A 17314-nucleotide genomic window follows, 5' to 3' on the forward strand; every position below is an offset into this window, starting at 1 on the left:
ATTTAAATAGAACTTGTTTTTTTTTCTTTGTTTTCTTTTTTAATATTTTTTAGAATCATTCTTTTCGTTATTAATCGAATGAGTTTTGCCTAACTTTGTTTTAATTGAGCATTTTGTCTATAACTTTGATTGTTTATAAAATATTACGCGTGAAAATTAGTATAACCATTTTGTGAAATATATTACGATTGTGACTCCTTCGAGTATCCCCATTCTTCTTTAACCATATCTGCTAGTTTTTCGGCAATCATATAAGTAGGTATGTTTGTATGCCCCGCTATAATTTCAGGCATGATAGATGCATCTGCTACTCTCAATCCTTGAACACCGATTACCTATGCAAAACATTAGCTTACAAAATTGTGTAAATTCATAAATTTATATATAAACATTGTAGATTATAATATATGCTGTACTTTATAAATATCTTATCGTGTCCTTCAAATACCTTTAATTTAGGATCGACGACAGCAGTTGGGTCCTCTCTCGGCCCCATCTTACAAGTACCGGAGTAATGATAGGTAGTACAAGAAATCGTTCTGATTGCACATTCCCAATAAGCAAAGGAATCATAAGTGTAATCTTCACATTCGGGAAAAGTATCATTAGACAATTGCGAATCAAACATCTGCATCGCCTTCGTCTGACTGATTTTTATCGCAACCTTAATACCAGCAATCATCGTCTTGATATCCTCCACATCATCGAAGTAATTTGGCACAATCTCAGGTTTAACATTAACATCATTAGCCAATAATCTTATCCGGCCACGACTCTTTGGTTTCAACAGCATTGGCAGTATCGTCCAGCCATGTTTATAGAGATATTTATTCCATATTTGAAGCATTTCGGGATTCAAGCCCATTACAATCGGAACAATAGGATCTCCTTTGAAACCAGTACCGATAAACAATAATTCGATATCCGGTAAACCGCTGTGTTTTTCTGGATGCTTAGTATTGATGAAACCAAGAGCCTCACATGCACCCGGAATAGTAACTGGTCCCGATTGTTTTGTTAAGAAATCCGCTATATATGGATGCATAGGATTCAATATGTCCTGCATTTTTATGGTTATTGGTTCATTCGTTATCCATGTCAGTCCACCAAAGGCCACATGATCCATCAAATTTTCCCCGACCGGCGCATTTCGAACAACATTTATGCCGAGTTTGGTGAGATGTTTAGCCGGTCCAATGCCGGACAACATTAGTAATTGAGGCGATCCAATAGCACCCGCGCATAATATTACTTCTTTCCTTGCGAACACGGATATAATCCGACCGTCTTTAATAAACTCTACACCAATCGTTCGATTTGTACGACGATCTATTAACACTTTTCTCACCATGCTTTTTTGAGTCACGTGAAGATTTTTGCGACCATGTATAGGGTGTAGGTATGCTCTATTACTGCTCATGCGCAAACCGTTTTTAATCGTGGTCTGCAAATATGAAAATCCTATTATATCCTTTCCATTGTAATCTACTATTGGATATTTTAGCTCTTTGCCAGCTTTTAAGAAAGCCTCTGCTAATACTGTATGAAAAGGTGGGTAAGTGATGTGCAATGGTCCCTTATTTCCATGATAGATAGTATCCGATTTCAATTCCGGAATATCGATTGTTTCCAATTTCTTGAAATATTTGAGAACATCTTTGTAAGCCCAACCTTCATTTCCCATTTTAGCCCAGCGATCGTAATCCTCGGGGCCGCCTCTGCTAGCAATCATATAGTTTAACACGCTGCTGCCGCCCATCACTTTTCCCCTCGGCCAGTTACAACTGTTGTCGTTCATACCGAGACAATATTTGTTGGATGGCTTGATTCGATACTTCCAATTAACGTCATTACTTAGCTGTAGAAAGGGAGAGGTTAACGGAATGTCCATGATCAAATTCTCATTAGATCCAGCTTCGATCAATAATACCTTGACCTGAAAAATTTCACTCAATCTCGCGGCTACCGTAGCACCAGCCGTACCGGCACCAATCACCATAAAATCGTATACATCTCCGAATTTAGGGGTAATATCCGGTAATTCCTTATTTAGATAACGTTGACCCTGGTCCAAGAAATTCAAAAGTCCGACACTCGCTCTGAAGACATTTGTTACATTCGATATATTCACATCATCGCTGTACAGATTACAAAACCGTTTCGATGAAGATTGCCTGTTCGATTGTATCGGAACGATCATTGCAGCGATACTAAGAAGGCGAAGAACTATCTGCAGCTTGCTCAACATATCTAAACGAATGAAACGTGTCGAGTGGGTCACATAAAAATAAGAGAGCTACATCTGAATTTCTGAATATATATACTGAATATATACTGAATATATATACAGTGACACCTATAAATACATGAATGTCAGTAGGTGCTTTCCATTTACATCAAAACTCAGATACCTACTGACATTCATGTATTTATAGGTGTCACTGTATACGCAGACTTGTATCAAGGATAACTTGATAAAATGACGCAATATAATGACAAAATAGTTGCATCATTTATTGCAAATTCTAAAGATTTGTATATAAAAAACATAATAGCACTTAATAGTGATTCGCTCTTAATACACTTTTGATCTTAATTATACTTGTGGTATCGTTATATTATTATGAAGATAATACTTCATGAATGTAATGAAATCTTAAAATAGTTTGAATGTTTTTAAATATTTATAGAAACTATTATCGTACAAATATGAAAATAATAAATATAACAAATATATTAAGCACGAAACATGGAATTAATAATCGATTGTTAATGTTGACAATTGATAAAAAGAAAAAAGTTTAATAAAAAAACAACAAACAAAAATCTAAAATAAAAAATAATTAAATGAATAAAAAAAATAAAAAAACGAAAAGTAAATAAAATAAAACAAAAATATTAAGTAATAAAAAAAATATTTCACAAATATTTAATATTTAATAATAAAAATATAAGCTTAGAAAAGTTTGAAATAATATCCATTTGTAAATATTAATATAATTAACTTCAAACTATTATTAAATACTACATTTAAAAAATTATACATATATATGAGAAGTATTTATTATTATTTCAATTTATTCTTATTTGAATTAATTCTTTTCACATATTTAGCGTAATATGATTTACAAAGGCGTATGTTTTTAAATTTATCGCGGTGTCTCCCGACTGCTCTTGTAAAATATAGAATTAATAATAATTACAATGTAACAAAGTAATTTGTTATTTAATTCTAAAATCTTAAGCCGTTGTAAATCATATTACGCTAAATATGTGAAAAGAATTAATTCAAATAAGAATAAATTGAAATAATAATAATTACTTCTCATATATATGTATAATTTTTTTAATGTAGTATTTAATAATAGTTTGAAGTTAATTATATTAATATTTACAAATAGATATTATTTAAAACTTTTCTAAGCTTACATTTTTATTATTATATATTAAATATTTGTGATATCTTTTATTACTTATTATTTTTGTTTTATTTTATTTACTATCTTTATTTTTTTTTATTCATTTAATTATTTTTTATTTTATATTTTTATTTGTTGTTTTTTATTAAACTTTCTTTTTGCTTTTTATTTTATTACTTATTATGTTCTTCTTTACTATTTTATATCTACTTTTTAATTTATTATTTATCATTACTTTTTCTTATTTTTACTTTTTTATTTATTAAACTTTTTGTATAATGATTTAAACGTTGTACTTTTGTTGGTAGCAGTCGGGAGTATTTTCTTTTTTCAAAAAAGTTTTTTAATTATTTATTATTATTTTTTATTTTATTATTTTATATTATACATTTTTCATTAACTATTTGTTCTTATTTTTTTTACTTTCTTATTTTATTTACTTTTTATTTTTTATTAACTTTTTTGTACTTATTTTTTATTATTATTTATTATTTTCATATATTTATTTATTATATATGATTGTTCTTATAATTATTAAAATGTATTTTTTGTTGGCAGTAGTCGAGTTTTTTTTTTTAACATTTTTTATTTATTATTAATGTTGTACTTTTTGTTGGCAGCAATCGGGAGTTTTTTTTTAATTAACATTTTTCATATTTTCAATAATCGATAATGTTAATGCAAGATTATTTTTATAAAATTGTAAGACTCAAGAATATTAATGAAAAATCATTACCATAAATTTTTAAAAGTTTATAAATTAGTAAAATTCGATTGTTATATTCGGCGGATTGCAGAATTAAAAATTTTATTATAAATTTTTTATTATAAATTTTTCTTAGTTAGATTTTTATATTTATCAAAGTTATTGTAAAATCTTGCATAAAAATTAGAAATAAGATTAAAAGCATAAACAATTTCATTATATTGTTGTGTATAATTATTCCTCTATTATTTCAGTAACACTTTAATTTAATTACTTTAAATTCATATCGTGATGTACGTATGTAATCATTTATATTTCAGTAACGCCTTAAATTAATTTGAAAGTAATTATCTCTAAAGAACTGTTTAAAAATTTACAATGTTTAAAGCATTGTTTAAATAAAAAATATTACTTTACGCATATTAAAATAATTGTAAAAAATATTACGAATATATACAAAATTATTATTATTTATATTAGTTAATAATACATTATTATACATTGATATACATATATGTGTGAAATTTTACTTCATACATTCTGAAAATATAAATTACACTATTTTTTTCTCTTTCTTATTACAATTTTAATTTAAAAGATATAAAAATAATATTAGAATAAAATAGAGAAAGCGATATTTTTTACGATAATTTTCTTGACCTATTCTGTCTGAAATGAATTTAATTGTAAATTTGAAATTTTTTAAAGAATTAATTAATAAGAATTTTTTAATAAAACATGAAGAAATCAAAAACTTTTAAACTTTAAATTTAGACGGGCCATCAGAGCTAAACGCGGATGGTAGTGCGTAATTTCAACGAGAACTTAATTCTCGTTGAAATTACGCACTACCATCCGCGTTTAGCTCTGATGGCCCGTCTAAATTTAAAGTTTATGTTTTAATATACGGAGCCTAATTTCTCTTATAGTTATTTCAAAAACTTTTGTTATATCATAATCTTCTTTATAAAAATACAACAAATTTAGCAAAATGTATTATTATTTACATTTATACATATATAATAGTTTAAATAAAATCAAATGAATACAATTTTGATGCTCAAATATCTTGGAAAAAATCTTTTATTGGGAAAATAATATCAAGCACTTAGAATTTGCAAAAATATAAATTAATAAAGACATTTCATATTATTTTTTTTAGATGAATATGTATTAATCGAAGGACATAAACCTTGCTAATTTTAATATATGCATATATTGTGAAATACGCACACAAACAGTCTCGATTTTATTCCGTGTTTCAAGATAACATCAAAAAAATTCTACGTATTTTAGTTAAAAATAGCAAGTGGTTTAGCAACATTGGTCAGCAAGCGGCCTTTTAGGCATCCTTCGTGGTAATCGGCATTGCATACATCGAGTGAGAACATCGCTCAGGAATCGCTATGTTAAAAGCAGCATTAGATGTGAGGTCTGAATAGCTCAGTGATTTAGACCAGTTGCCCGGAAAGCGAAAGACTCGGGTTTGATTCCCGATCTAGCCACTCGCACCTCATACACTTTTCTAGTCCACGAATATTGTTTTCTAGCAATTATTCGTTGGGCTGAGAAATGTGAGTGTTCTCTTCACAGAATATGCGTCAATGTCACTGCCACGGATTCTGCCGCTCGCATTGACCGAATAAGACACGTTTGACCTTCTCTCATATATCCCTATTTTTACTGGCGTTTATAATATATGATAAGGTAAAAAAAATATTCTTTTAACTGTTTTGACTTTAAACAAATTAGCTTCTATAGATTCAAAAATAAAAAATTAAAACTATCAGAAAGTAAATAATATTTAAAAGTATTGTACTTTGAATTATGTACATATAAATCTAAAATATTTGCAAATTCGATCTATTATTTTTCGTCTTCTATCATTGCTAGAAATAAAACACTTTAATATGTAATAACGCATTATTTAAAGCTAATTTGAGAAAATTGAGGAGATTGAATATTTGATTGTGAAGATAGTGTTCTAATTTACACTACTTGTAAATTAATGAAATTAATAACAAATAATAATATAGCACAATAATATAGTAAAATAATACAGCAAAGATAATCGGCGTAAAAATTAGAATATTATTCTTTCATAAAAATTTTTATTATTTTTATTATCTTATTAAAACAATATTTTACAAACAAATATTCATATTCATATATATCTATTTTTTCCTCCTATTTTTGGTATTTATAATAAATAAATATTTTAATGTATGAATATTTAATGCTACATGAAGACTCTTTAAATGTATTTTTTTGAAAATAATTTTTTAATCTAATTTTTATAACCTTATTAACCTTAATTTTTCTCTGTGTTTTCTCTAACATACTTAAATGTTATAAATAATAATAAAATAATTGTTTTAATAATTTAAATACAATATGAAGAAATTACTTAAAATAACTTGAATAACTTAAATGAAATAATTTAAATAGAACTTGTTTTTTTTTCTTTGTTTTCTTTTTTAATATTTTTTAGAATCATTCTTTTCGTTATTAATCGAATGAGTTTTGCCTAACTTTGTTTTAATTGAGCATTTTGTCTACAACTTTGATTGTTTATAAAATATTACGCGTAAAAGTTAGTATAACTATTTTGTTAAATATATTACGATTGTGACTCCTTCGAGTATCCCCATTCTTCTTTAACCATATCTGCTAGTTTTTCGGCAATCATATAAGCAGGTATGTTTGTATGGCCCGCTATAATTTCAGGCATGATAGATGCATCTGCTACTCTCAATCCTTGAACACCGATTACCTATGCAAAACATTAGCTTACAAAATTGTGTAAACTCATAAATTTATATATAAACATTGTAGATTATAATATATGCTGTACTTTATAAATATCTTATCGTGTCCTTCAAATACCTTTAATTTAGGATCGACGACAGCAGTTGGGTCCTCTCTCGGTCCCATCTTACAAGTACCGGAGTAATGATAGATAGTACAAGAAATCGTTCTGATTGCACATTCCCAATAAGCAAAGGAATCATAAGTGTAATCTTCACATTCGGGAAAAGTATCATTAGACAATTGCGAATCAAACATCTGCATCGCCTTCGTTTGACTGATTTTTATCGCAACCTTAATACCAGCAATCATCGTCTTGATATCCTCCACATCATCGAAGTAATTTGGCACAATCTCAGGTTTAACATTAACATCATTAGCCAATAATCTTATCCGTCCACGACTCTTTGGTTTCAACAGCATTGGCATTATCGTCCAGCCATATTTATAGAGATATTTATTCCATATTTGAAGCATTTTGGGATTCAAACCCATTACAATCGGAAGAAGAAGATCTCCTTTGAAACCACCACCGGTAAACAATAATTCTATATCCGGTAAACCGCTGTGTTTTTCTGGATGCTTAGTATTGATGAAACCAAGAGCCTCACATGCACCCGGAATTGTAACTGGTCCCGATTGTTTTGTTAAGAAATCCGCTATATATGGATGCATAGAATTGAATATGTCCCGCATTTTTATGGTTGGTTCATTCGTTATCCATGTCAGTCCACCAAAGGCCACATGATCCATCAAATTTTCCCCGACCGGCGCATTTCGAACAACATTTATGCCGAGTTTGGTGAGATGTTTAGCCGGTCCAATGCCCGACAACATTAGTAATTGAGGCGATCCAATAGCACCCGCGCATAATATTACTTCTTTCCTTGTGAACACGGATATAATCCGACCGTCTTTAATAAACTCTACACCAATCGTTCGATTTGTACGACGATCTATTAACACTTTTCTCACCATGCTTTTTTGAGTCACGTGAAGATTTTTGCGACCATGTATAGGGTATAGGTATGCTCTATTACTGCTCATGCGCAAACCGTTTTTAATCGTGGTCTGCAAATATGAAAATCCTATTATATCCTTTCCATTGTAATCTACTATTGGATATTTTAGCTCTTTGCCAGCTTTTAAGAAAGCCTCTGCTAATACTGTATGAAAAGGTGGGTAAGTGATGTGCAATGGTCCCTTATTTCCATGATAGATAGTATCCGATTTCAATTCCGGAATATCGATTGTTTCCAATTTCTTGAAATATTTGAGAACATCTTTGTAAGCCCAACCTTCATTTCCCATTTTAGCCCAGCGATCGTAATCCTCGGGGCCGCCTCTGCTAGCAATCATATAGTTTAACACGCTGCTGCCGCCCATCACTTTTCCCCTTGGCCAGTTACAACTGTTGTCGTTCATACCGAGACAATATTTGTTGGATGGCTTGGTTCGATACTTCCAATTAATGTCATTACTTAGCTGTAGAAAGTGACTGGTTAACGGAATGTCCATGATCAAATTCTCATTAGATCCAGCTTCGATCAATAATACCTTGACCTGAAAAATTTCACTCAATCTCGCGGCTACCGCAGCACCAGCCGTACCGGCACCAATCACCATGAAATCGTATACATCTCCGAATTTAGGGGTAATATCCGGTAATTCCTTATTTAGATAACGTTGACTCTGGTCCAAAAAGTTAAAAAGTCCGACACTCGCTTTGAAGACATTTGTTACATTCGATATATTCACATCATCACCGTACAGATTGCGAAACCGTCTCGATGAAGATTGCCTGTTCCATTGTATCGGAACGATCATTGCAGCGATACTAAGAAGGCGAAGGACTGTCTGCAGCTTGCTCAACATATCTAAGCGAATGAAACGTGTCGAGTGGGTCACATAAAAGTAAGAGAGCTACATCTAAATGTCTGAATATATATACTGACATTCATGTATTTATGGTCACCAAGTATTTAAGTGTCACTATATACGCAGACTTATATCAAGGATAACTTGATAAAATAACGCAATATAATGACGAGATAGTTGCATTCATTCATTGCGAATTCCAAAGACTTGTATATATAAAACATAATAGCACTTAATAGTGATTCGCTCTTAATACACTTTTGATCTTAATTATACTTGTGGTATCGTTATATTATTATGAAGATAATACTTCATGAATGTAATAAAATCTTAAAATAGTTTGAATGTTTTTAAATGTTTACAGAAACTATTATCGTACAAATATGAAAATAATAAATATAACAAATATATTAAGCACGAAACATGGAATTAATAATCGATTGTTAATGTTGACAATTGATAAAAAGAAAAAAGTTTAATAAAAAACAAATAAAAATCTAAAATAAAAAATAATTAAATGAATAAAAAAAATAAAAAAACGAAAAGTAAATAAAATAAAACAAAAATATTAAGTAATAAAAAGAAATATTTCACAAATATTTAATATTTAATAATAAAAATATAAGCTTAGAAAAGTTTGAGATCAACCGACGCGGTAGCGTCACGACGCCAAGTACATAAAAAACTGATAAAAAATTGAATCCGAGCATTGAGAGTCACTGTTCTCGACGCGGCGCTACCAAGTAGCTTATCCGGAATTTTACGTTTGAATGACGTCACATAAACTTTCGATTGAAATATTTCAGAAACTGAAGCCGTAATTAAAAATCTAACGGCATTTTTCTAATATAATGTGAATACAAGCTTTCGATTGTGACCAGTTTGAATAAAATCGGTGCAGTCAATCCCGAGAAATGATAATCGCATGTCAGAATTGTGACATTTTTCATTTTCATTCATAAGGTTCAGACTCATGAACGTATCTTCGCACGCACACATTCAAAGCGATTTTGTCCCTCAAGCTGCGTTCATACCGTGTATATATGATTATTCGCTTTAGTGTGGTGTTACCACACGGCTGTCGGCAGTTTATACTTTTCGACGATGGATTTTCGCAACACACTACAACTACTCCCCGAATCAAGCAGCCCCTTAATTTTATGCCCGTTTACAATTATTTGCTTTTCATATAAATTCGTCAAGCATTTTGCTTCCATTACGGCATTTACATCCTTTTTAAACGGACATTTATCGGCATTATGCCCTAAACGGCGACACTGTTCGCACTCTACGCGCGGCATACGGCATTTCTTCGCGATGTAGCCCATTTTACCGCAATTAAAACATTCCGGTCGCGATTACTTAACTTTATTATCGCTCGCAGCCGTCTTGTCATCCGTCCACCTAACGTTCTCGTCGTTCATGGCTTCCCTGGTGAAAATTAAACGCTTCTCGAAGTGTCAAAGAAGCGTCAACGAACAGAATAAACGCTTCTTAAAAGCTTCATTGACTTCCCATTAACTCTTCGCGATTTTAAATCTTCGTGCATATTTCTCGAACGCTTCATAAAGTGTGTATGAAGCATTCCGATACGCTTCCCTTACGCTTTAATATTTCATGTTTTCTTTTACGTTTCCCAAACGCTCCATAAAATGTGAACGAAGCACTCCAATACGCTTCCCGCATACTTCAATGATTGACATTTAAAAACTCTTCATTTACACTTCCTAAACGCTCCATAAAATGTGAACAAAGCACTCCAATACGCTTCCCGTATATTCAATGATTGACATTTTAGAAACTCTTCATTTACACTTCCTAAACGCTCCATAAAATGTGAACGAAGCACTCCAATACGCTTCCCGTATATTCAATGATTGACATTTTAGAAACTCTTCATTTACACTTCCTAAACGCTCCATAAAATGTGAACGAAGCACTCCAATACGCTTCCTATACATTTCAATGATTGATTGACTTAGAAACTCTTCATCCACATTTCTTCAACGCTTAAACACTGCACAAAACATGTATGAAATACTTTCCATACACTTTAACAATTTAAAGAAATATTTTTAAGGACGTCAAAGTTACGCGCGAGCACGCAAGGATCTGTTAGTTCGTTCGTTTATCGCTACGCGACGTGGGATGCGCTATCTTTCTCGTATTTAAGTTTTAATTATGAGAATTATAAAGTTTACAAAGGGTAACAAATAAGATTAAAGATACTTCAATTTAATTTCTGATCTCGATGTAGGATGTTTAAAATTCAAAAGGGGTATAATTGCCGCGCGACATCAACCCGCGTAACGACATAGGTACCGGCAAATAACGGGCCTTAGCCTTTCACTGTGCGCCTATCGCGTTAAGCGAATCGATCACGGGCGCCCAATCAAGGGCCGCCTTCGCATGATAGCGCAAACTAACGAATTTGATAAAAGGTGTCCTTATCGAAAAATAAAAACATCTCAGGACAAAGAAAATTTAAATCTAACGACTCGCTGGAACAAAGCTCTCGCGAGAGAATTCTGGATTCTTCCAGAAGGATTCTTTTAATAAAAGGCCCCGCAAATCCCGGGCGCCTCGCACTCTCGAAGAGGCTCTCGCGCAATTACATAGATTACTTCGAAAGGAAATCTGAAATTCTCTCGCCGTTCCGAATAAGTCGTAGCTCGTGACAATTAATATTCGATTATCGAACATTGTGAAAAATACTTTTCTTTTTTTTGTTAAAACAATTATATATTTTTTTTGTGTGAACTTATTAAATTTTATATTTAAATCCGCGTGTAAATTATTCGATTCCTTTTCTTCGCGTACTGCTCGCTCCCGTTCACTTAGCTCGCATACACAGGAGCTTCAGATATTAAATTGATTTTATAAGTCGGACAAGTAAATGTCTGGCGAATAAACGAAAATAATCCGTTTATTATCTATTTAAAATGTAAAGTGCAATATTAACGGTACAGTATAAATATAGTAGAGTTTAAATATAAACATTTCATTCGTATTCGCCAATAAGTTTGATGACATTTCATTTACGTTCTTTAAAAAGTTTGATGACGCTCCGTTTACATTTGGACACAGACTTCTATAATACACTAGACTGCTAACAGATACAGGCGGACATGATGCACAGGTGTGCACGTGACGCCATATTTCGTGTGGGCATATTATATAGGGCGTCCAAAATGTTATTTTATGATTGTAAGAGGATTGCACCACAGATTTATCTGACAACATCGACAATACGAACTGAACACCCAGTATAATTTGCCCACACGAAATATGGCTGCCATCCCTACCACCATTTGCACCTTGCATCACTTTTTCGAGTCATTTTATACAGATGTTAGCAGTCTAGTCCCAGATAACACAGGACATCCTATGGACGTTTATTTTATGTCCATTTTACGTCCGCACGTCCATGGACATGAAATGGACGTCCATAGTACATCTGATTCCAGACATCCGTTAACGGCCAATATTTGGACGTCCATAAGATGTCCGGTCTTGGACATCAAAGTTTCGCGCGAGCACACAAGAACGTTAATTCGTTCGTTTACCGCTACGCGACGGGCGATGCGCTATCTTTCTCGTACTTAAGTTTTAGTTATGAGAATTATATAAAGTTTGCTAAAAGGGTAACAAATACGATTAAAAATATACTGTTCAATTTAATTTCTGATCTCATTGCAGGAGCTTCAGATATTAAATTGACTTTATAAATCGGACAAGTAAATGTCCGGCGAATAAACGAAAATAATCCATTACCTATTTAAACTTGTTTATTGCACTTTACATTTTAAATTACCTATTTAAAATGCAATAAGCAAATTTAAATATAAACGAAATTTTTATATGAAATTTTTATGTAAAATTTTATATAAAATAGATAAATTATATTATTTAATTATATTATTTAATTTTGTTGGGTCAAATGTTTTATATGTTATAAAAGCTGCATAATGCGATCTATTTATATATAATAAAAAATAATTTTATATATATGATTAAATTAGGTCAAAAGCCATACGTAATTATATCTACACAATTATATATAACTAAATATAAACATTTTCTGGGTTTTGATGTTTATTTTAACAATAATTTTGAAGAATAAAGCACTGAAAATGACGTCTATTTTAGATCCTTTTTAGATATTATTTTGGACGTCCAAAGTTGTGAAAAACCGACCTCCTATGGACGTCCAATGGGTGTCCGTCGAACTTAATTCAGACATCTTTTGGACGTCCCAATGTTCGAACTTGAACATTCATTGGACGTCCATGGAACGTCCATGTGCTATCTGGGAGTGTACTATAGAAGTCTGTGCATTTGGAGGATATTTCGCCATGATACGCCAAGCGAGATCCTACCGGCGGGGTGGTTGCGGGAGGGAGGGCCGAAGGCCCCCCTTGCACCCCCCGCGTGTGTGTGTGTGTATGTGTGTGTGTAATATACATACATTTCTGATATTTTTTAATTTGTATAGAATTTAATACAATTTAATATCGCTTTACAACTCTTTTTGGTAAACATTATTACTTTGTCAAAAATGAATACATGGTGCAAAAAAGTTATTTCATAATGGTGACAATATTGCAAAACCATAAAATATTTTTATAAATATCTCGGAAACTAAGGCCGAGCGGCGGTAACATGTATAAGAAAAAGTTGTTCAGAATCATGCTCCCGACATATTTCAAGGTCATTGAAATCGGTGAGGAATCGCTAATGTATATAATTACCTATATTACCCTCTGAGAACATTCATGGACTTTGGCTTTGTAGTTCATGTCCACGTTTTCAATATCCATAGAGGGAGTATCGCTTTCAGGGATCATCTAAAAGCAGGCCATGACATCTCTCAGTCTTCTCTCTGAGTCGTACAGTGTGTCGTGTTTTCTAAACTATTTTACACTGAAGAGACGTCAAAATTGAAGGTCGTCGGACGTATCTGACAAACGTGAGAAAGGTTGACTACAAACTCCAACTTTATATTTTCTTCTAGGATTTGAAAAGAAATTAAGGTATATAGTACAGTGTTTCATCATAAATAATAATTACAGCGTACACATATATGTAGTACAAATTATGATGATAAGCACATACAAAACAAATTCTTTAAGATTAATAATAATCTGCGTTATATATATATATAGTTATTTATCATTTGCAATTATATTATTTTAAGTTTTATATATTTACAAATAAATTGTAGCACAATGGGAGAACGAAAAGGAACAAATTTGTACTATCCACCGGATTATGATCCTCGTGCCGGTGGTCTCAATAAGTTCCTGGGCACTCATGCATTGCGTGAACGAGCCCGTAAGCTCCACATGGGCATCTTGATCATACGGTTCGAGATGCCTTACAATATATGGTGCAATGGATGCGGGAATCACATTGGCATGGGTGTTCGTTATAATGCAGAAAAAAAGAAGATTGGAATGTACTACAGCACGCCACTTTATCAATTTCGCATGAAATGTCATCTTTGTGACAATCACTTTGAAATTAAAACTGATCCTGCTGTAAGTCATAAGTGATAGTACTGAAATGAATGAAGATAAAAATGTTTTTGTATTTAATTAAAAATATGTTTAATCATTTCCTAGAATTTGGACTATGTCATAGTCAGCGGCGCAAGGCGGCAAGAAAATCGATGGGATCCTAAGCAGAATGAACAGGTCGTGCCTGAGACGAAGGAAGTGTCACACAGATTATATGATGATGCAATGTACAAATTGGAGCATGGTATTGAAGATAAAAAAGTAGCTAAATCCCGAGACTCGGCACTGGAAGATGCAATAGCTTTGAATGAAAGTATTTGGAAAGATGACTACAGTTCGAATTGTGCAGTGAGAGCTTTATTTCGGGTATAAACATTAAATTTATTTTTAATAATATATCTATTATTTATTCTTGCAATTAGAATGCTTCATTACTAATGATAAACTTGAATTTTTTTTCTGATTCTGACATTTTTCTTTTTGCAGGAAAGGAAAAAGGAACTTAAAAAGAAGCAAACTGAAGATCATGCTTTATTAAAAAAGACTGGGCTGAATATTGACATAGTAAATGAACACGAAGATGACATCAAATTAGCTAAATTACTCACTCATAAAAGAGGTGTTTAATTAGCATTTAAATGAACTCAAAATGTATATATTATATATTATTACATTTATGAATGTATTTCTTTTTAGATACAAAGAAAAAAGGAGGCACGACGTTAAAACGGTTAGTCTCGATTGCACGATATAAAAATAAGAAAAAGATATTATTTTCAAATAATCGATTAAAACTACAAAGTCAGGAATCGCCAAAAGTACAGGAAGTAACAGGAAATGATGCTACTACGTCGAAAATCAATAATTCAAGCACATCCTTAGTGAATTATGATAGTTCTAGTAGTGACAGTACTTAATAGTTTGATACTTTCTTGATGAATTCATCATGAGCACAATCTAACTATATTTATATATATATATGTATTAATATATCTATTATATTTGTTAATAAAATGTTATGAAAATAGATTTATCTTAAATAATGTTAGTTTTCAAACTAAGACGAAAGTTTCCTCAAACTAATGTCAAAAATGTGAAATGGCAATGTACAATAGATAAGATATTTAAAAGTATTTTGATAAAAAATATATTTCAAGTATGATAACAGCTATAACTGTCATAAAATTATACATTGGAAGAATATTCTACATTATTAATTGAAAGAAATTACATCAAATAACACAAAGCATTTACCCTTTTCTAAAACTATACGATACATTGCACTAACTTTATTCTTAAAAGTGACATATATTTCTAGATAAATACATAATGAATAAATTTTTCCAAATGATTGAAGATGTTAAACTTGTGTATGCCAAATATATTAAAGTTTACAAAGTAGATTTATTTATCTTGCATGCATTATTTTAATTCACATCTCAATGGTAGGTTGCAATTCCATGTCTGCTGTAGTTGGAGATGGTAGATTCCTCTTCACCACATAAATCTTTTTATTGGAAAGACATATAACGTAGCAATGATCCTTATAGTTGATTGATATCTTTTCAAAGGCATTGTTCAAAGGAAACGCCTTGGGATCAACTTTACTTGTCAATGTGACTAAACTACTAATGATATTTGCTATTCTCTCATCATTTTCCAAATCTCCTCCAGACTGCAACAACAAATATAGAATATTTTAACTTATTACTATAAATAAAAAGATATTGTCATAAGCAGTTTCTTACCGTTAATACAGCACCATCCTCTGTCAATACCAAGTATCCAGTTTGATCAGGTATGCGTTCTAATGCCAACATTTTCTGCAAACAGTTTTATGCAACGCATAGTATCTCAAACATTATATACTTCAACGAACACCGAAAAGAAGGGATAAAATATTTGAAACATAATAATGGAAATAAGGAAACACGTCGTCAAACTTAGAAAAAACAAAATTGTAAAAAAGAGGAACAAATGAATATAATCTGTTAATGAAAAGCGTATCATATTATATATCATATTAATTAATGTAAAAATTTTCAAAAATCAAACACAATTTAGTACTAAATTTAAACTGGAAACACAATTCTAAATCTCCACACAAATTTGCTTAATCATAATATTTATCTTATAAGATGATCGCTTTTGTGTCCTAACCTTGAACAACAAAAAAACTAAAAGCCAGCGAATAACGAACGAAAAATCACAAACTTACGTGTGATAATAACGAGATGACAAAATGTCACGCATAAATACAAGTGCTGATATAAATATGTCTCTTGGCACCGAAGATCGTCTCCAAGAATTTCTGTGTCACTCGCATAAAAGATAACAAAGCTGAAGTATATATATATATATATACTATAACGCCCTCTCAATAATTTTCGATATTTCGAGAATCGCAATATTCGATATTTTGAATATAGTCACAAAAGACGCCACGACAGACGGACGGACGAGCGGATCGTTCCATTTTTTTCGCGATTATTAAACATTCAAAAAAGCGGATCTCGCATGTGTCTCATAAAGTATCGGACGTTTCTCGTAACAATTGCTATTAATACGATCAAATATCAACATCAATTTGCCCGGGATGGATCGAAATCGCCTTCGCGTATCTTCTCTCCGAAGCGTTATACGATTACAATTAATCAGGTATGCACAAGTGTTGTCGTTTCCTAATTAACTGTATGCATAAATTTCGTCGATTTCGACCGCGTTATGTATTAAACATTACGCATTGGATTAATATTAATGTCGCGAGAAGCGAGCAATAGAATGCGCTGAAAGACGAATAATCGAAGACATTTATTCATACACACCTATACAATTTTTGTATAGGTTACTCTGTCGGTACGTTATCCCTTTATCCCTATATTGACGATAACATAAGAATCATATAAAGTAATGAATTGTATTAATACATACGATATATTGATATTATATATGCATATGTGAACATGCACACAAAAATGACTCAT

At 31.5% G+C, this 17314-nt stretch overlaps 5 protein-coding genes across 9 annotated transcripts in view; 2 read left to right on the forward strand and 3 right to left on the reverse strand.

The window, feature by feature from the left end:
- Positions 1-78: 78 nt before the first annotated feature.
- On the reverse strand, positions 79-2259 carry LOC145974399 (glucose dehydrogenase [FAD, quinone]-like). Of its 2 annotated transcripts, XM_083104216.1 has the most exons (3): positions 1931-2259; positions 449-1858; positions 79-335 (listed from the first exon to the last, which is right to left on the reverse strand). In XM_083104216.1, the coding sequence occupies exons 1-3, from the start codon at positions 2246-2248 to the stop codon at positions 183-185; spliced, it is 1881 nt and encodes a 626-aa protein (XP_082960342.1). In that variant the 5' UTR covers positions 2249-2259; the 3' UTR covers positions 79-182. The 2 variants fall into 2 exon arrangements, with proteins under 2 accessions (XP_082960342.1, XP_082960341.1); XM_083104215.1 differs by having other exon boundaries at positions 449-2259.
- A 4486-nt stretch (positions 2260-6745) lies between these two features.
- On the reverse strand, positions 6746-8808 carry LOC145974409 (glucose dehydrogenase [FAD, quinone]-like). The gene is made up of 2 exons (XM_083104232.1): positions 7012-8808; positions 6746-6898 (listed from the first exon to the last, which is right to left on the reverse strand). Exons 1-2 carry the CDS (start codon positions 8806-8808, stop codon positions 6746-6748), a joined length of 1950 nt encoding a protein of 649 aa, XP_082960358.1.
- Positions 8809-13576: 4768 nt separating this feature from the next.
- LOC145974421 (coiled-coil domain-containing protein 130 homolog) lies at positions 13577-15359 on the forward strand. The gene is made up of 5 exons (XM_083104254.1): positions 13577-13844; positions 14036-14351; positions 14436-14696; positions 14817-14949; positions 15027-15359. Exons 2-5 carry the CDS (start codon positions 14040-14042, stop codon positions 15245-15247), a joined length of 927 nt encoding a protein of 308 aa, XP_082960380.1. The 5' UTR covers positions 13577-13844; positions 14036-14039; the 3' UTR covers positions 15248-15359.
- A 102-nt stretch (positions 15360-15461) lies between these two features.
- On the reverse strand, positions 15462-17003 carry Lamtor4 (Late endosomal/lysosomal adaptor, MAPK and MTOR activator 4). 2 transcript variants are annotated; one of them, XM_083104256.1, is made up of 3 exons: positions 16549-17003; positions 16079-16198; positions 15462-16005 (listed from the first exon to the last, which is right to left on the reverse strand). In XM_083104256.1, the coding sequence occupies exons 2-3, from the start codon at positions 16148-16150 to the stop codon at positions 15763-15765; spliced, it is 315 nt and encodes a 104-aa protein (XP_082960382.1). In that variant the 5' UTR covers positions 16151-16198; positions 16549-17003; the 3' UTR covers positions 15462-15762. The 2 variants fall into 2 exon arrangements, with proteins under 2 accessions (XP_082960382.1, XP_082960381.1); XM_083104255.1 differs by having other exon boundaries at positions 16079-16153; positions 16549-16994.
- The window catches only part of L (zinc finger protein Lobe), a 78642-nt gene continuing 78089 nt past the window's right edge, over positions 16762-17314 (forward strand). For all 3 annotated transcript variants that reach the window (XM_083104253.1, XM_083104251.1, XM_083104250.1), the window contains exon 1: positions 16762-16988. The gene's annotated coding sequence lies outside the window, so the exon portion shown is untranslated. The remainder of the gene's footprint in view (positions 16989-17314) is intronic.

This window comes from Camponotus vicinus, unplaced genomic scaffold (genome assembly GCF_025532165.1).
Source record: "Camponotus vicinus isolate PSW18456_S1 unplaced genomic scaffold, iyCamVici1.0 SCAF_7, whole genome shotgun sequence".
In the NCBI taxonomy this organism is placed as follows: domain Eukaryota; kingdom Metazoa; phylum Arthropoda; class Insecta; order Hymenoptera; family Formicidae; genus Camponotus; species Camponotus vicinus.